General features: G+C 59.3%; 2 protein-coding genes across 2 annotated transcripts; both read right to left on the bottom strand.

Moving 5' to 3' along the window:
* Positions 1 to 2,438: 2,438 nt before the first annotated feature.
* LOC115916900 (trichohyalin-like) lies at positions 2,439 to 8,376 on the bottom strand. Its single transcript, XM_030970631.1, has 10 exons — positions 8,277 to 8,376; positions 7,426 to 7,529; positions 6,961 to 7,330; positions 6,153 to 6,242; positions 5,774 to 5,863; positions 5,253 to 5,326; positions 4,949 to 5,052; positions 4,493 to 4,556; positions 3,896 to 4,040; positions 2,439 to 3,403 (listed from the first exon to the last, which is right to left on the bottom strand). The coding sequence occupies exons 1-10, from the start codon at positions 8,319 to 8,321 to the stop codon at positions 3,383 to 3,385; spliced, it is 1,107 nt and encodes a 368-aa protein (XP_030826491.1). The 5' UTR covers positions 8,322 to 8,376; the 3' UTR covers positions 2,439 to 3,382.
* Positions 8,377 to 9,760: 1,384 nt separating this feature from the next.
* On the bottom strand, positions 9,761 to 19,123 carry MDC1 (mediator of DNA damage checkpoint 1; the record flags this gene model as incomplete). The annotated part of the gene is given in 9 exon segments (XM_030970627.1): positions 9,761 to 10,084; positions 11,351 to 11,461; positions 12,118 to 12,191; positions 12,194 to 12,242; positions 13,041 to 13,248; positions 13,902 to 13,972; positions 14,578 to 14,816; positions 14,908 to 17,951; positions 19,077 to 19,123. Coding segments are annotated over 9 exon segments (4,134 nt in total), but the record flags the coding sequence as incomplete, so codon positions are not given.
* Between the last annotated feature and the right edge of the window lie 34 nt (positions 19,124 to 19,157).

Below are 19,157 nucleotides of genomic sequence, written 5' to 3'. Positions count from 1 at the left end.
AACCCCAATCACCTTCCAGGACCTCATTCACCCCCCCAAGACGGGCCGTGTCACCTGGGCTCCACCCCAAGCTCTGATTGGTCCGATTGGAGAAAGGGGCGTGGCCAAGCCGGTGACAAGGTCTGAGAATCGAAACTGAAATGGATGGGGGGGGAAGAGAGGAGGTATACTCCAAAAATGGGATGGACAGCCCCCACCAAAATCCCAAAATCCTGGGAATTCCATGGGAACCCCAAAAAATGGGACCAGGACCCCAGAATCCCAGGAATTCTCTGGAAATCCCTAAAATACTGGGAATTCCATGGAAATCCCCAAAAACGGGACCCAAGGCCCCCCAGATGCCCCAAACTGGGATAAAACATTGATTTTTTCCAAGGAATTCTCAGTTTTTAATGCCCCAAATTGGCATTAAAGTTTATTTTCCTGGCAATTCCTGTATTTTAATGCTTCAGATTGGGATAAAACATTGATTTTCCAGCAAGTTCCTGGTTTTCCAGCAAAAACCCAGGAATTTTCTGGAAAGTCAACTTTTAATCCCAATTTGAGTCATTACAAAAAAGGGCCTCAGAGGGGGGTGCTGGGGGTCCTGAGGAGGATTTGAGGGGTCCTGAGGAGGATTTGAGGGGTTCCAAGAGGGTTTGGGGGTGCTGGCAATTCCTGGGGAGGTTCTGGGGGGTCCTGGAGGGCCTTGAGGGGTCCTGGGTGGGGTTTGGGGGGTCCCGAGGGGTCCTGGAATGTTCTAGGAGGGGTTTTGGAAAATGCTGGGGACGATTTGGGGGGTCCTGGAGGGTTCTAGCTGGCGTTTGCTGGTGGCCAGCATGCTGCAGGTGTGGCACCTGGTGGAGCCATGCTGACAGATCCTGCAGGAGCTGGAGGGGGATGGAACCAGCCGGGATTGTGGTGGGGCATCGTCATCAACATTGTCACAGAACATTCATGGTCATGATGGGTCATCATCATCATCATCATCATCATCATCGTCATCATCGTCACAGAATGTTCATGGTCATGATGGGTCATCATCATTGTCAAGGAACATCCGTGGTCATGAAGGGTCATCATCATTGTGGAACATCTGTGATGGTCATGAGTCCATCCATGGCCTTGGTGGGTCTTCACTGTCATTGTCGTCATCAAAGGTTATCCATGGCCATGATGGGTCCATCCCTGATCTTCAAGAGCCATCCATGGTCTTGATGGGTCTTTGCCTTTGTCATCGTCAGCATCACGGACCATGTGTGGTTGTGAAGGGTCTTCATCATCATTAAGGACCATTCGTCTTCCTGAAGGGTCATTACCGTTGTGGAATGTCCATGATGGAGATGAGTCCATCCATGGTCTTGATGGGTCTTTGCCTTTATCGTCATCATCATCACGAGCCCACCATGGCCATGAAGGGTGTCCACTGTCATCAAAGGCCAACCAAGTCATGAAGGGTCTCCATTGTCATCAAGGGCAGTCCATGGTAGTGAAGAGTCTCCATTGTCATTGTCACACACCACCCACGGTCCTAGTGGGTCATCGCGTGCCAACCACGGTGGAGAAAGATCTTCTTTGTCCTCCTACTCCTCATGGACCCTCTTGTGGCCCTGTGGCTCAATTGCGGTGGAGAAGGATCCTTGTCATTGTCATTGTCACTGTGAGGTTCCCACGGCAGTGAGGGGACAATCCATGGTGACATTAGGACCAACCATGGTGACATTAGGACCATCCATGGTGGGGATGGGACAATCCATGATGACATCAGGACCAACCATGGTGACATCAGGACCATCCATGATGACATTAGGACTATCCATGGTGACATTAGGACCATCCATGGTGGGTTCGGGACAATCCATGGTGACAGTGTGACAATCCATGGTAACAATGACCCTTCCTTTTCCTCCTCCTGGGCCACCGCGTCATCACCATGGAGCTCCTCCAGCTCTGCATGGCCACCACCACATCCTCGTCTCTGCCATCCCAGGAGATCCTCAAGATCCACGTGGAGGATGGTAACAGTGACAACGACGATGATGACAGCGATGACAGTGATGTCAACGATGATAATGACAAAGGCCCCACATGGATCATGCCAGACAACACCACCGCCACTCTGGCCATGCCGCCATCTTCTACATCAAACCCAAGCTGGCCACCGCTGCAGTGACCACACTGGACATCCCACTGCTGACCAACCCAATGCTGTCCAGATGGACACTGGTGAACCTGCCCGGCCACAACTCCTGTGCCACAGTGGCCACACGGCCCACGCGCTGGTGAGGCCGGGCACCGCCGGGACCACGGGAAGCGCTCGGTGGCAACGGCCCAAGGGCGAGCGGCGCGTCTGGCTGAGCCCGGGCTGCAGCCGTTCCCCTGTTGCCGTCCCTGTGCCCATTCCCCTGCAGCCGTTCCCCTGTGGCCGTCCCTGTCCCTTGCCCTCCCCTGACCTCAGCTGTGCCCATTCCCCTGCAGCCATTCCCCTGTGGCCGCTGCCACCAGCGCTTGCAGCTCAGGCACCACTGGGAGAGCACAGGAAGCACACAGGGGGGCTGGAGTATGGCCAGTGACTGCGATGGACCAGTGTGGACCAGTATGAACCAGTACAAACCAGTACAGACCAGTATAAATCACTGTGGAGGAATATGGACCAGCACGAACCAGTACAAACCAGTGCTGGGTCTGTGAGTGAGCACAGTGGCTCCCAGACCAGTCTGGAGCTCTGGTCTCAGTTCAGCACTGGTCCCAGTTTATCCCAGTTCCCAGTTCAGTCTGTACTGGTTCAGGCCCAGTTCCACGTTTAGCCCCACTCCCTCCAAAGCCAGCCAATCAGCGCTCTCAGTCCCGAGCACAGCAGCCAATGGCAGCACAGGATGGGCGGGATTTCTGTTACCATGGGAACTTCTGTTCCCCTGTCCATCTTTGGGGACACTTTGGGCAGGGTTGGGGACACTGGGAGGGGCTGGGGATACCTTGGGACACCTTGGGACGCCCTGGGGGAATTGGGGACATTCCTGGGACATGTGGGGACACCTGGAGGGCACTGGGGGGGCGTTGGGGACACCAAAGAACCTCCTTGGGGACATCAGGGACTCTTTGGGGACCCTCTGGGATGATCATGTTGGCTTTGGGGACATCAGGGGCTGGGCGGGGACAAAGTGACACCGAGCCAGGGCTGGGGCAGAGCCATGATGTCATCACCACCATAGTGACATCATCAACATCACCATAGTGACGTCACCACCTCCACAGTGACATCATCTCTGTCCCTGCAGTGCCACCGCTCCCTGATGATGTCACCTGTGTCCCCGATGATGTCACCGGTGTCCCCACGGGGGCGCTGGCACTGCAGGGTCCCCGATGTCCCCAAGGATGGCGGCACCGAGGGCCTGGAGCTGTGTCACCAACGGGGCCAGGGACACTGTGGGGACACATTGGGGACACTGGAGTGACATTGGGGACACATCTGGGGACACACTGAGGGGACACTGAAGACATTGGGGATGTTGAAGGACATTTGGGGACACTCAGGGACACTTGGGGGACACTGAGGGACATTTGGAGACACTGACAGGACAGTGGGGACAGCTTGGGGACACTTGGGAACACATTTGGGAGCATTGAGAGGACACTGGGAAGGACATTTGGGGACATTCAGCGACATTTTTAGGGACATCTGGGGACATTGGGGACACATTGAAGGGATATTTAGGGACACTGGGGACACACTGAGGGACATTTGGGGACACTGAGGGACACATTTGGGAACACACTGGGAGACATTTGGGGACGTTTGGTGACACTGAGGGGGCACTGGGGACATTTGGAACACATTTAGGGACACATTTGGAGACACCAGGGACACATTTGAGGACATTTGGGGACACACTGGGGACATTGGGGACACACCCACCTGTGCCCGGGCGTGGCCGGGTCCTGTCCCCACCCTTGGTGGTCTGGGGGGACATGGGGGTGACACCCTGGGGACAGAGCCACCCCTGGTGTCCCCTCGGTGCCACCCCCTCACCTTCTCCAATGTCACCTCTGGGGCCACAGTGCTGGGGACATATAGGGGACAAAGCCTCTGTGTCACCACCAGGGTCAGTGCTGTCCCCACGGCCCACACCCTGATGTCACCTGTGCCGCCAGAGTGTTCCCAGGGCCACCCTGGTGCCACTCACCACTGTCCCCACTGTCCCCAGGGCCACCCCTGATATCCCCGGTGTCACTCACCCACTGTCCCCAGTTTCCTCAGTGTTCCCAATGCCAGCCCCCAGGTGTCCCCCAGGGTCACCCCCCACTGCCCCAGTGCCACCTCTGGTGTCCCTCACCTGCTGTGCCTACTGTCCCCAGGGCCACCCACAATGTCCCTGGTGTCACTCACCCACTGTCCCCAGTGTCCCCAAGGTAACGTCCCAATGTCCCCAGCATCACCCCGCCATGTCCCCAGTGTCCCCAGTGTCACTCTGCTGTCCTCAGGGTCACCCCCAGTGTCCCCAGTGTCACTCACCTGCTGTCCCCTGCTGTCCCCTCAGGCTCCCGCTGCCACCGGAGCCGCCCCGAGGCCACCAGCACTGGGGACAGAGGGGACACTGGGACAGGGACAGTGGGCACGGCCACCACAGTGTCCCCACCTTGTCCCCAGAGTGTCCCCACTGTCCCCACAATGTCCCCAGTGTCCCCAAGGTGTCTCCAACCCCTCCTAAGGTGTCCCAAATGTCCCCAAAGTGTCCCCAAGGTGTTCCAGGAGCATCCCTACCCCCAAAGTGTTCCCAGCCCCCCAGACCATTCCCAATGGCCCAAAGTGTCCCCAGTGTCCCCCCAATGTCCCCAGAATGTCCCCAACCCCCCTCAGGTGTTCCCAGGTGTCCCCAGGCGTCCCCCAACACCTCCAAATTGTCCCCAAAGTGTCCCCACCACCCCCAATGTCCCCAGGTGTCCCTGCAGTGTCCCCAGTGTCACTGACCCTGCAGTCGGTGCTGGGCCTGTCCCAGGCGCTCACTGAGGGTCCCGAGGGCCACGACGGCCGCGGTGACATCGGCCAGGGCCACGCCCAGTGTCCCCAACAGCCTGGGGACACCAACAGGGACAGCCCAGTACAAACCAGCTCATCCCAGTACAAACCAGTAACCCCAGTGTCCCCCAGTAGCCTGGGGACAGCAGTGGGGACATCCCAGTTCATCCCAGTAACCCCCAGGGTCCCCAGTAGCCTGAGGGACACCTGGGGGACAGCGATGGGGACAGCCCAGTCCCCCCAGTCCCCCCAGTACCGGCTCAGGGCCTGGCCCAGTTTCCCCAGCTCCTCCTCGGCCGCCTCCGCCCGGAGCCACTCCTGGGACAGGGCCTGGACAAGGAACAGCCCCAGATTGCCCCCAAATTTTCCCCAGATGGTCCCCAGGTGTCCCCAACCCCGCAACTGTCCCCAGACTGCCCCCAAAGTGTCCCCTCAACTGCACCAGCTGTGTCCCCAGGTGTCCCCAAAGTCCCCAGGTGTCCCTCCCCTGTCCCAGGTATGTTCCCAATGTCCCCAGCTGTGTCCCCAGGTGTGTCCCTAATGCCCCCATGTGTCCCTCACCTGTCCCAGGTGTGTCCCCAGGTGTGTCCCCAATGTCCCCAGGTGTGTCCCCAGGTGTCCCTCACCTGTCCCAGGTGTGTCCCCAGGTGTGTCCCCAATGTCCCCAGGTGTGTCCCCAGGTGTGTCCCTAATGCCCCCATGTGTCCCTCACCTGTCCCAGGTGTGTCCCCAGGTGTGTCCCCAATGTCCCCAGGTGTGTCCCCAGGTGTCCCTCACCTGTCTCTCCTGCTCCCCCTGGCGCAGCCGCAGCTCCAACAGCGACACCTGGCGGGACCCGGCGGCCACTGCAGCGCCCAGGGAGCGCACCTGGGACATGGGGACAGGTGGGACACAGGTGGGACACAGGTGTGACATCTTTACAGCACCCAGGGAGCGCACCTGGGACAGGTGTGACACAGGTGACATCCCTGAGGGACACAGGTGACCTGCCCAGGTGACCGCCAGACCCTCCCCAAGGGACACAGGTGTGCCCAGATGTGCCCATGTGACCCTAAAGGGACACAGGTGACCCCAGAGGGTCCCCCCAGGGGTGGGGTTGGTCCCACCTGTGGGGTCTCACTGCCCCAGGTGTGGGGTGTCCCTTGTGTCCCCTCACCTGTCCCTGCAGCCGCAGCTCCTGGCCCCGTTGCAGCCTCACCCGCAGCAGCAGCTGGAAAACCTTCTGGCGCCAGCGGCCCAGCAGCACCTGGGGAGAGAGAGCTCACCTGGGACCCCAAAAACACACCTGGAGCACCCCAAAAACACACCTGAGACCCCAAATACACCTGAGAGACCCCAGGCACACCTGAGACCCCAAAAATTCACCTGGGGAACCCCAAACACACCTGAGAGATCCCAAGAACTCACCTGAGACCCCAAATACACCCGGGCCAGCCCAAACACACCTCAGAGACCCCAAAAACTCACCTAAGACCCCAAGTACACCTGAGAGACCCCAAATACTCCTGTGGAACCCCAAACACACCTGGGACACCCCAAACTCACCTGGAGAACCCCGAAAACCCCACCTGAACCACCTCCAATGTACTTGAGACACCCCAAACACACCTGAAGCACTCTGGGGTGTGTCCCCAACGTCCCCAAGTGTGTCCCCAGCGTCCCCAAGTGTGTCCCCAACCCCTCCCAGGTGTGCTCAGGTGTCCCAGATGCACCCAGGTGCCCTCCAGGAGCCTCTGGGTGTCCCCAATGTCCCCAGTCCCCCCAGGTGTGTTCAGGTGTGCCCCCAAATGTCCCCAGGTCCCCCCAGTGTCCCCCAGGTGTCCCAAATGTCACCAGGTCCCCCCAGGTGTTCCCGGTGGAGGACAGGGTGGCTCCGGCCCCGAGACGAACCCAGAACACCTGGGACAGGTGAGACTGGGAAGCACTGGGAGCACTGGGAAGCACTGGGAGCACCGAGGTCTCACCTGCTCTGGGCTTGGCTCCGCCCCCTCTGGGCCAAGGCCCCGCCCCCTCAGGGTCTCCATCTCCATCTCCAGGATTTGGCTCCGCCCCTTCTCTGCATCCAGCTCCGCCTCCAATCGCTGGCCACGCCCCCTCAGGGTATCGAGTTCTGCATCCAGCACCTGGCTCCGCCCCCTTTCTGTCTTAAGTTCCGCCTCTAGCCGTTGGCTCCGCCCCTTTTCTGCTTCAAGCTCCACCTCCAGCTGTTGGCTCCGCCTCCTTTCTGCCTCAAGCTCCGCCTCCAGGCATTGGCTCCGCCCCTTCAGCGCTTTCAGCTCTGCCTCCAATTCATGGACACGCCCCCTTTCTGCCTCAAGCTCCACCCCCAGGGACCTGTGAGGGGGACTGGGGTTACTGGGAGCACTGGGAGGGAGAACTGGGAGTTACTGGGAGTTACTGGGGGTTACTGGGAGCACTGGGAGCCTCACCTGGGGCGCAGCACAAAGTGGGACGGGGGGATGAGCCCCTCCAGACTGGGAGGGGGCAACTGGGAGCACTGGGAGGGCCCGGGCGGGGCTCGGCCATCGGCGACCTGCGGGGGGAACAGTTCCCAGTATGGACCAGTATGGACCAGTATAGCCCGTCCCCAGTCCCAGCAACCTCCCAGCTCCCCCTCCCCACGCTCCCAGTCCCTCCCAGCTCCCCCCAGTACCTTCCAGTTCCCCTCCCAGTTCCCCCGCGCGGTGCACGCCGGGAAGGCGCCCCCGCCGCCGCTTTCCCGCGCTCCCGCCTCAGCCAATCAGAGGCGGCGGCTCCCGGATCCCGCCTCACACTCCGGCCAATGGGACGGCGCGTCTGGGGGACGTGGGCGGGGCTAGGAGGGGCTCGGGTCCTGGAAGGGGAAATGGGGGTCCTGAAAGGCTCAGTGCAGCCTTAGGGCGGGGTTAATGCGGTCCGGGGGTCTCATGGAAGGGTAAATGAGGGTCTGAAAGAGTAAATTGGGGTCCTGAAGGGGGACGGGGTCCTCGCAGAGTAAATCAGGATCCTGAGGGAGGACTAGGGTCCTGGCAGGGTCATTCAGGGTCCTGAGCGGGCAATGGGGTCCTGGCAGGGTAAATCGGGGTTCTGAGCGGGCAATGGGGTCCTGGCAGGGTAAATCAGGGTCCTGAGGGGACACTGGCAGGGTCATTCAGGGTTGCCGAAGACTCCACACCCATCCCGGAGGGGTCCCGCTGTCCCCAAGGGGTCCCTGCTGTCCCCAAGGCCCCCCAGTCTCTCCCACCCCACACCAATCCCGGGTTTTATTCCCTTTTTTAACCTTTTGATTCACTTTTTTTACCTTTTCTCGCTTTTCCCGCCCTACACCCGTCCGGCCCGTTGCCATGGCAACGCTGCACCCGCCCCTTCTGCATCGCCATTGGCTGTTTCGCTGCGCGAGCGCTGATTGGCTGAGAGCGGCAGGGGGCGGGACAGGAACCCGGAAGTGTCCTTGCTCGTTGCCATGGTGAGCCGCTCGGGCGTTTCCATGGTAGCGAAAACCCCGCCCGTCCTGTGCTGCTATTGGCTGCAGTGCCATGGCACGAGAGCACTGATTCGCTGATGATTGAGGGGGCGGGGCTAAAGGCAAAAGGGTCCCCGAAAGGGTGTCCAGGGTCCCCAAAGGGAACTTTGATGCCCCCCCACCCCGGCATGACCAACCAAGGGGGGTCCCCAATGTCCCCTGGTGTCCCCAAAAGGATTCCCGATATCCCCAAGGCCACCACGACCAACCCAGGGTGTCCCCAGTGTCCCCAAGGGGTCCCCAAAAGGGTCCTTGGTGTCCCCAAAGTGTCCCCCAGACAGTCCCTGGTGTCCCCAAGGGCTCTCTGATGTCCCCAACCCCCCACGGCCATCTCAGGGTGGGTCCCCAATGTCCCCAGGGCGTCCCTAAGGGGATCCCTGGTGCCCCCAAGCGTTCCCTGATGTCCCCAAAAGTGTCCCCAAGCCCCCCACGGCCACCCCAGGGCTGTCCCCAGGATGTCCCCAAACCCCCCTGGCTCCTCCCCTCCCCAAATTTGGGATTTTGGACCCCAAAAACCCCAAACCCCAAATTCCGCTGTCCGCATTCACTTTATTGGGGCTCCCCGGCGGCTCCGGGTCCGGGGGGGGCTCGGGGGGGGCTCGGGGACCCCAAAATTGGGGGGGGAACCCTCGGGGGGACCCCGGGTGCGTTTTGGGGTGGGATTTGGGGCTTTTTGGGGGTTCCCTGCATTTGGGGGGGGTCTGCGCCCGCTCCGGGTCCGGGGGGGCTCCAGGGGGGGATTTGGGACCCCAGAATTGGGGTTGGGATCCCCAGGGGGCCCCCGGGGCTGTTTTGGGTTTTTTTGGGGTGGGTTTGGGGTTTTGGGGGGTGGGTTTGAGGGGTTTTTGGATGTCCCTGAATTTGGGGGGTCCCGAGGGGGATTTTGGGGGGGTCCCTGACGGCTCCGGGTCCTGGGGGGCTCCTGGGGGGTCTGGGACCCCAAACTCGGGGTTGGGACCCTCTGAGTGACCCCGGGGCCGTTTGGGGGCTTTTTGGGGTGGATTTGGGGTTTTTTTGGGTGGATTTGGGGTTTTTTGGGGGGTCCCTGAATTCGGGGTTTTCGGGGGATTTTGGGGGGGTCTCCGCCCACTCCGGGTCCTGGGGGGGCTCGGGGGAGGGGTGGAGCCCCCAAAATGGGGACGGGAATGGGTTTGGGGTGGGATTGGGGTACTTTGGGTGGGATTTGGGCGTTTCTGGGTAGGATTCTTTTGGTTTTGGGGGGGATTTGGGGTTTTTGGGGTGGGATCTGGGGTTTTTGGGGGAGGATTTGGGGTTTTTCGGGGGGGATTTTTCCGTTTCTGGGCGGGATTTGGGGTTTTGTGGGTGAGATTTTTTTGGTTTCGGGTGGGACTTGGGCTGTTCTGGGCGGGATTTGGGGTATTTTGGGGGGAGTCAGGGGTGGTTTTGGGGGGCTCGGGGCTGTTTTCGGGGGGCTGCCAGGGGCTCAGCAGGAAGGGCGCCAGCTCCAGGCGCTGCCGCAGCACCCCCGAGAGCAGCAGCTCGGCCGAGAGCAGCGGGAGCCGCGCGGCCACGGCCGGGGGCCAGAGCCAGCGGTCCTGGGGACACGAAATGACCAGGACACGGGGCTGGGGAGCCAGAAACACAGTCAGGAACCCCAAAAACAGTCAGGAACCCCAAATAACCCAGACAGAACCCCCAAATACCCCGTCAGAAACCCCAAATAGCCCAGAGAGAAACCCCAAATAACCCAATCAGAAAGGCCAAATATCCCACATGGTCCAGTCTTGGGGACACGAGATCACCAGGACATGGGGCTGGGGGAAAACCCCATCAGAAATCCCAAATACCCTCTAAGGAACCCCAAATACCCCATCAGGAACCCCAAAAACCCCATCAGAAACCTGGAATACCCCGTGAGGAACCCCAAATAACCCATCAAAAACCCCAAAAGCCCCGTCAGAAACCCCAAATAACGCACCCAGCCTGGTCCTGGGGACTCGAGATCACCAGGACATGGGGCTGGGAACCCCAAAAACATAGTGAGGAACCCCAAATAACCCATAGCCAAACCCTAAATACCCTGTCAGGAACCCCAAATACTCAGTGAGGAACCCCAAATAACCCAGTGAGAAACCCCAAATAACCCTCACAGCTCGGTCCTGGGGACACAAGATCATCAGCACCCAGAGCTGGGGGAAAGGGGTCAGGACCCCAAAATCCCATCAGAAACCCCAAAACCCAGTGAGAAACCCCAAATACCCCCAAAACTCCAGTGAGACTCCCCCCCAAAAAAACCCCCAAATACCCCCAAAACCTCAGTGAGAAACCCCCAAAACCCTGCTAGAAACACCAAAAGCCCCCAAACAACCCAAGACTCCAGTCAGAAACGCCAAATACCCCAAAAGAACCCCAAATACCCCAAAAAGATCCCCAAAACCCTCAGTGAGAAATCCCCAAAAACCCAATAGGAACCCTCTGACCCCAATGAGATCCCCCAAAACTCCCAACGGGGTCTCCCCACAGAGCCCAATCTGGGATCCTCAAAAATACCCAAATACCCCAAAACCCAGTAAGGAGCCCCCCAAAAACCTCAAAGACCCCAAAAAAACCCCAACCCCCCAAAACGCAATGAGAAATCCCCCAAACCCAGTGAGAAACCCCGAAACCTCCAAAAACTGAATGAGAAACCCCAAGTACCCCCCAAAACCCCTGAAATACCCCAGGAGAAACCCCAAAATCCCCCAATCCCCCCAATGTCCCCGATGTCCCAATGTCCCCAATCCTCCACTGTCCCCAATGTCCCTAACTCCCCAATGTCCCCAATACCCGTAATGTCCCCAACACCGTCCCCAATATCCCCAGTCCCCCTCCATGTCCCCACTGTCCCTCACCGCGTGTTCCCGGGGCAGCTGTGGCAGGAAGGTGCCACCACAGCAGGTGACAATGTCCCGCATGTCCTCGGGGCACGGCTGGACACTGGGGGTGACGTGCACCTGGTAGCCCTGGGGACAGAGAGGACATCAGGGGGACATAGGGGACATTGAGTGGTTGGGGACATTGGGGACAGGGGGAGAAAGGGGACATTTGGGGGTTGAGGACATTGAGGGGTTCAGGAGATCATTGGGGGTTTGGGGTACTGGGGACATGGGGGATGACTGGGGGGACATTGGGGACATTAAGTAGGTTGGGGACATTAAGGGGTTCAGGAGATTGGGGACATTGGAGAAGTTGGGGACATTAATGTCATCATCACCTGCAGGTGGGGATGCCACTGTGCCTGGGGCTGGCTCAGGGATGGGTTTAGGTGACATCTGGGGACATTTGGGGACAGTGTTACCTGCAGCAGGGGCCACTCATGGGCCCGGGGACATTTAGGACATTGAGGACATTGCTGTCACTGTCACCTGCAGCAGGGCCCAGGGTTGGCACAGGGATGGGCTTAGGTAACATTTGGGGACACTGGGGACACGGCTGTCACTGTCACCTGCAGCAGGGGCCGTTGCTATGCCTGGGGCTGGCTCAGGGATGGCTTTAGGTGGCATTTGGGGACATTTGGGGACATTGGGGCAGTGTCACCTGCAGCAGGAGCCATTGCCATGCCTGGGGCTGGCTCAGGGATGGCTTTAGGTGGCATTTGGGGACATTGGGGCAGTGTCACCTGCAGCAGGGGCCGCTCCCGGGCCCGGGCCAGCGCCGGGCGCAGGCTGAAGCCAAAGCGCCGCTCACAGCGGGGTCCCGGGGCAGGAAGGGACCTGGGGACAGCGGGCGGCCACTGTGGGAACTCTGGGGACAACGGGGACACAGGGGTCACACACGGCCACCAGAGCCACCCCAGGGTCCCCAAGACCACCCCCTTGTCCCCAGAGTCCTTTTGATTGTCCCCAAGTCCTTCCCCTTGAACCCAAGGTCACCCTCACTTGTCACCCAAAGCCCCTCTGTCCCCAAGGCCACCCCCAGTCCCCAAGGTTCCAAAGTCCCCAAGGCCACCCCTACTGTCCCCAAGGCCACCCCTACTGTCCCCAAGCCCCTCCCCTTGTCCCCAAATCCCCTCCCACTGCCCTGAGTTCCCCCTGTCCCCAAGGTCACCCCGATGTCCCCAAGGTCACCCCACCCATCCCTAAAGTCCCCAAGGTCAATCCCCCTTTGTCACCATGTCCCCAGTGTCCCCCTGTCCCCAAGGCCACCCAATGTCCCCAAATGCCCCCCAAAGTCTCCAGTGCCACCCCCTGTCCCCAATGTCCCCAAATCCTTCTCCTTGTCCCCACACTCCCCTCATTGTCACCAAGTCCCCCCGATTGTCCCCAACCCCCTGCTGTCCCTGATGTCACCTGCAGCAGCCATTGGGGGGTGACAACGGGGACACCCCTGGCAATGGCACAGAGGAACCTCGGTGTCCCTGATGTCCCTCATGTCCCCAGTCCCCCTGATTGTTTCCAATCCTCAATGTCCCCCGATGTCCTCAGTCCCCAATGTCCCCAATCCCCCAATGTCCCCCCATTGTCCCCAATCCCCCCACCCCTGATTGTCCCCAGTGTCCCCAATGTCCCTGATGTCCCCACCCCCCGCTGTCCCCGATGTCACCTCGAGCAGCCACTGGGGGGTGACAATGGGGACGCCCCTGCCCAGGGCACACAGGAACTTCAGTGACCGGCGGATGCCATCGGTCACCAGGTGGCTGCAGTCGTGCACAGACGTGGCCTCGGTGCCACCCAGCGCCCCCGGCCCCCAGGGAGGCCCACCTGTGAACAGCCCGGGGACGTGGGGACACAGTGGGGCGAGGCCACCAGGCCTGTGAACAGCACCTGGGGACAGTGGGGACATCAGTGGGGACATCCCTGAGTGCCACCAGGCCTGGGGACAGCACCTGGGGACAGTGGGGACATCAGTGGGGACATCCCTGAGTGCCACCAGGCCTGGGGACAGCACCTGGGGACAGGTTGAGGACAGCCCTGGGTGGGTGGGGACATCTAGGGGACACTGGGACAGGTCGGGGACACATTCAGGACACACTGGGGACATCCCTGAGAGAGTCAGGGACACTGTGGGGACATCCCTGAGGAGTTGGGGACACCTGGGCGACACTGGGACAGGTTTGGGACAGTCTGGGGACACTGTGGGGACATGCCCAGGTGCCACCAGCCCCAGAGCAGCAGCTGGGGACACAGCGGGGGTGGATGGGGGGCACTGGTCTGTACTGGTCCATACTGGTCCGTACTGGGAGGTCACTGGGGTGTCCCTGGGGGAGTCACTGGTCTGTACTGGTCCATATCGATCCTTACTGGTCCATACTGGTCCATACTGGGAGCACTGGGTGGGATCACTGGTCCGAACTGGGGTCACTTAGGAGTTACTGGGGGACTACTGGTCTGTACCAGTCTGCACTTCTATATACTGGTCTATACTGGTTCATAATGGTCCCTACTGGTCCTTACTGGTCCTTACCGGATCTGGGCGGAGCCCGGTGCTGCCCGGGGGCGGAGCCTGCGCTTGGCACCCTCTGGTGGCTCCTCCTCCTCAGGGGGTGGGGCTGCAATTGAGCCACGCCCATTCCCTTTTATGGATGTGGAGGGTGTGGCCTTTCAAGCACTGCCACTGATTGGTCCTGTCCCCTCTGGGGGCGTGGCTTGGGTGAGGGGCGTGGTTTGGGTGAAGGGCGTGGCTTGGAGCCTTGATTGCGCCCATTCTGGGTGGGGGTGGGGCCACGTGAGGCTCCACCCCCTCCACTCACAGCCAATCGCCGACTGCGCCGCACCTGGAGAGGAGGGGCTGTGGTGGGGACCCCAAAATCCAATGGGAGCCCCCCAAATCCCCCAAGTTCACCCCAAATTCCACTGGGAACCCCCAAAATCCTCCCAGGAACCTCCAAAATCCACCTGCCACCCCCAAAATCCCCTAAATTCACCCCAAATTCCACCTGGGACCCCCCAAAAATCACCCAGGACCCCCAAAAATTCACCTGAGACCCCCCCAAACCACACTGGGTCTCCCTAAATCCACTGGGAACCCCAAACCCCACTTGGGACCCCCCAAAATTCACGCGGAACCCCAAACAATCCACCTGGAACCCCCCCAATCCCCGGGGAGCTCCCAAAATCGACCAGAGGCCCCCAAAATTCACCTGTGGGGTGGGCGGAGCTTCTGCTTCCTCCTGGGCAGGGCTTGGGGGACCCTCAACATCTGGATTTGGGGCCGCCTCCTCCACATCTGGAACTTGGGGCTCATCCAGGACCCTTTTGGGGCTTTCCGGGCGTTCCACATCTGGGGCAGGGGGCAGGAACAGCTGGGTGGCCACATCTGGATTCAGGCCAGGGCTCCCCGGCCCCTCCACATCTGGATTCGGGGTGTCCACCTCCACATCTGGAATTTCGGGGACTTCTGGGGTTGTTTGGGGCCTTTTTGAGGCTGCCACATCTGGATTTGGGCCTGCCTCCTCCACATTTGGATCAACATCCCCCAGCAATGTCCTGTGGCCCCTCGGTGACTCCCCCACATCTGGATTTGGGCTCTCCATGGCCACATCTGGAATTTCGGGCGGGTTTAGGGGACTTTTGGGTGGTTTTGGGGACCCAACAGCTGGTTCTGAGGGTCCTTTCCCCCTCCACATCTGGATCAGGGGGCAGGAACAGCTGAGTGGCCACATCCAAGTCCTCCTCCCCCTCCACATCTGGATCTGGGGTCTCCACCCTCACAATGGGAATTTTGGGGGCATTTGAGGCCATTTCGGTTTGTTTTGGACCCAGAACATCTGGATTTAGGCCGTTCTCCACACCTGGATGCGGGGGCAGGAACAGTTGTGTGGCCACATCTGGATCCAGGGAGGGCAGCCCCTCTACATCTGGAATTTTGGGGTCCTTTGGGGCAGTTCTGGGGCCTTCCGGACTCCCAGCATCTGGAGAGGGCAGGAACAGCCGGGTGTCCACATCTGGATCCGACTCCTCTTTCTCCTCCACATCTGGAATTCTGAGGTCCTTCGGGGCTGTTTTGGAGCTTTCTGGGCTCCCAACATCTGGAGAAGGCAGGAACAGCTGGGTGGCCACATCTGGATCTGACTCCTGTTCTTCCTCATCTGGATCTGGGGTTTCCTCTTCCACATCTGGAATTTTGGGAGGGTTCTGGGTCATTTTGGGTCGTTTTGGGCTCCCAACATCTGGAGAGGGCAGGAACAGCTGGGTGGCCACATTTGGATCTGACTCCTCTTCCTCCTCCACATCTGGAATTTCCGATGGCTTTTGGGTCATTTTGAGCTGTTCTGGGCTCCTAACATCTGGATCTGCCTCAGCCTCACCCACATCTGGATTTGGGGGCAGGAACAGCTGGGTGGCCACATCTGGATCCCACCCTTCCTCCTCTCCCTCCACATCTGGTGTTTTGGCCACATTTTGGGTCCTTTGGAGCCTCCCAACATCTGGATTTGGGGGTTTCAGTCCAACATCTGGAGTTTCAGGCACATTTTGGGCAATCTTCTGTCTTTTTGAGGGCCGAACATCTGGATCAGCCTCATCCTCCTCCACATCTGGGTCACTCTCCCCCACCAAGGCTCCACATCTGGATTCAGAGCCTCCAACAGCTGGATTTGGGGTTGGTGTGGGCACATCTGGAGTTTCAGTCACATTTTGGGTCATTTTCAGTCTTTTTAAGGGCCGAACATCTGGACTCATCTCATCCTCCTCCACATCTGTCTCGCTGTCCACCAGCAGTGTCCCACACCCAATTTTTGTGCCTGAAACATCTGGATTTGGTGTTTTCAGCCTCACATCTGGAGTTTCAGGCATGTTTGGGGCCGGTTTCGGTCTTTTTAAGGACCCAACATCTGGATTTGCCTCCTCCTCCACATCTGTGTCGCTGTCATCCAGCAGCGCCCCCTGACCCCTCTGTGACCCCTTCACAGCTGGATCTGGGGGCTGTGGGGGCACATCTGGAGTTTGGGGCACGTTTTGAGGAATTTTCAATCTTTCTGAAGGACGAACATCTGGATTCACCTCATCCTCCTCCACATCTGTATCACTGTCCACCAGCAGTGCCTGACACCCATTTTTGGTCATTCCAACATCTGGACTTGGGGTCTGTGCCACCACATCTGGACTTTCAGGCACATTTTGGGTCATTTCAAGCTTTTTCAGGGTCTCAACATCTGGATTTCCCTCCTCCTCCTCCTCCACATCTGTGTCACTGTCCACCAGGAATGCCTGGCACCTGATTTCAGGGCCCAAAACATCTGGATTTGGGGGCTTCGCAGCCACATCTGGAGTTTCAGGGACGTTTTGGGTCGCTCTGAGCCGTTTCAGGGGCTGCACATCTGGATCCCCCTCCACATCTGTGTCGCTGTCCACCAGCAGCATCTGACTCCGGACTGTGGGGCCTGGAACATCTGGATTTGGTGTCCCCCATCGCACATCTGGAGTTTTGGGCAAATGCTGAATCCGTCTGAGCCTTTTTAGGGGCTGCACATCTGGATCATCCTCCACATCTGTGTCGCTGTCCTCCACCAGCGTCTGATGGCCGATTTGGGGCCTTTCCACAGCTGGATTTGGGGTCGCCACGTTCACATCTGGAATTCTGGGCACTTTGAGCCTTTTTGGGGGCTGCACATCTGGATTCACTTCGTCTTCCACATCTGTATCGCTGTCCACCAGCAGCATCTGAGAACGGAGTTTTGGGCCTGAAACATCTGGATTCAGGGGTTCTGCTGCCACATCTGGAGTTTCTGGCAGGTTTGGGGGCATTATGAGTTGTTTTTGGGGCTGCACATCTGGATTCTCCTCCTCCCCCTCCACATCTGTGTCGCTGTCCATCAGGATTCTCCAGTGTGCAATTTTGGGTGCCGTCACAGCTGGACTTGGGGTTTCCACCTCCACATCTGGAATTCCAGGGATGTTTTGGGTCACTTTAGGCCTTTTCTGGGGCTGCACATCTGGATCCTCGTCCACATCTGTGTCACTGTCCACCAGCTCCATCCTGTGTTGCATTTTTGGGCCTGAAACATCTGGATTTGGGGTCCTTCCTGCAACGTCTGGAGTTTCTGGGATGTTTTGGGCAATTTTCAGTCGTTTTGGGGCCTCCACTTCTGGATCAGCCTCCTCCTGCTCCACATCTGTGTCGCTCTCCACCAGCAGGCTGCCATGCCCACTTCTAAGCCACAGAACATCTGGATTTGGGGTTTTTAGCCTCACATCTGGAGTTTCAGGGACATTTTGGGTCATTTTAAGACATTTTTGGGGCCAAACATCTGGATTTGGCCCCTCCTCCTCCACATCTGTGTCACTGTCCACCTGCAGCGTCCGGTGCCCATTTCTGGCCCATAGCACATCGGGATTTGGGGTTTCTGCTGCCACATCTGGAGCCTCTGAGGTGTTTTGGGCCACTCTGGGCATTTTCAGGTCCCCAACATCTGGATCTGGCCCCTCCCCGATCACATCTGGGGCATTTTGGGAGCAGGGAAGGTGTTTTGGGGGGCCCTCAACATCTGGGGGCACAGCTGGATCCTCCAGGGCACTGCAAACGAGGGTTGGGGGGGCTCAGGAGTTTGGGACCTCCAAAATCCCCCAAGGATCCCAAAAATAACCCAAAGAGCCCCAAAACCCCTTTCAGAACACCACAAACTGCCCCAAAGCCCCCCAAAAAACCCCACAGAGACCCCCAAAAATGCCCCCAAATTGCCCCAAGGATCCCCAACTCCCCCCCCCAAAATACCCCAAACTGTTCCAGAGACCCCCCCAGAACTCCCACTCCCCCCAAAAAACCCCTAAACTGCCCCAAGACCATTCCAAACAGCCTCAAATTCCCCAAGGAAGCCCCCAAAATCACCCGGAGTCCCCCAAGCTGCTCCCAAAGGACCCAAACCACCCCAGAGGCCCCCAAGCCCCTGCCTGGGACCTCCCAAACTGCCCCAAAAAGACTCAAAACAAACCCAGGGACCCCCAAAATGTCCCAGGGACCCCCCAAAATTCCCCAAGATGCACCCAGGTGAGTGACCCAAAATCCCACAAGGATCCCCCAAAACTGCACCCAAAAGACCCGAAATCCCCCCAGGGACCTCCAAGCCTTCCTGAGGAAGCCCAAATTCCGTCACAAAACCCCCAACGCCCCTCAGGAACCCCAAATTCTCTCATAAAACCACCAACCCCTGTCACGGACCCCAAATTTCCCTCAGGAACCCCAAATTCCCTCACGGAAACCCCAACTCACATCAGGGGCGCCCCAAACTCCCCTCAGGACCCTTCAACCCCCTCAGAGAGCCCAAACTTCCCTCAGACACATCCAGCCTTCCTCAGGGACCCACAAATTCCCTCATCACGTCCCAACTCCCCTCAGAAACCCCCAAATTTCTCTCCGGAACCACAAATTGCCAAGCCAAGCCCGCAAACTTCCCTCGGAGACCCCAAACTTTCCTCAGAAACCTCAAACCCCCGTCAGAGACCTCCCCCAATCTCCCTCAGGGACTCCCCAAAACTGCCCCCGAGGCCCTCAGTCCTCACCAAGGACCGCTCCAATCCCCGCTGTCACTTCGAAATCCCTCCAGGATATTCCAGAACCCCCCGGACCCCAAATCCCCCCAAACTCCCCCAAAATTCCCTCAGGGACCCCAAAAGCGGCCCCGGCTTCCCTCCCCCCGCTCACCCCTCCCGCGCCATCACCGCCGGGCCCCGCCCCCCGCGCTCCCATTGGCCGCTCTCTCCGCGCGCTAACGCGCATCCGCAC

This window comes from Camarhynchus parvulus, unplaced genomic scaffold (assembly GCF_901933205.1).
Source record: "Camarhynchus parvulus unplaced genomic scaffold, STF_HiC, whole genome shotgun sequence".
Classification (NCBI taxonomy): domain Eukaryota; kingdom Metazoa; phylum Chordata; class Aves; order Passeriformes; family Thraupidae; genus Camarhynchus; species Camarhynchus parvulus.
Note: the sequence above shows the minus strand (reverse complement) of the source record. Positions and strands in the feature narration are given on the sequence as shown.

Excerpts from the sequence above, each read along its gene's own strand:
- LOC115916900 (XM_030970631.1), bottom strand. The coding sequence starts at position 8,321 with ATGGCAACGGGCCGGACGGGTGTAGGGCGGGAAAAGCGAGAAAAG. Across the intron at positions 6,243-6,960 it reads CGGAGCCAAGCCCAGAGCAG|GTGCTGCTGGGCCGCTGGCG; the intron begins GTGAGACCTCGG and ends CTCTCTCCCCAG. Across the intron at positions 5,327-5,773 it reads AGGGGGAGCAGGAGAGACAG|GCCCTGTCCCAGGAGTGGCT; the intron begins GTGAGGGACACC and ends TTCCTTGTCCAG.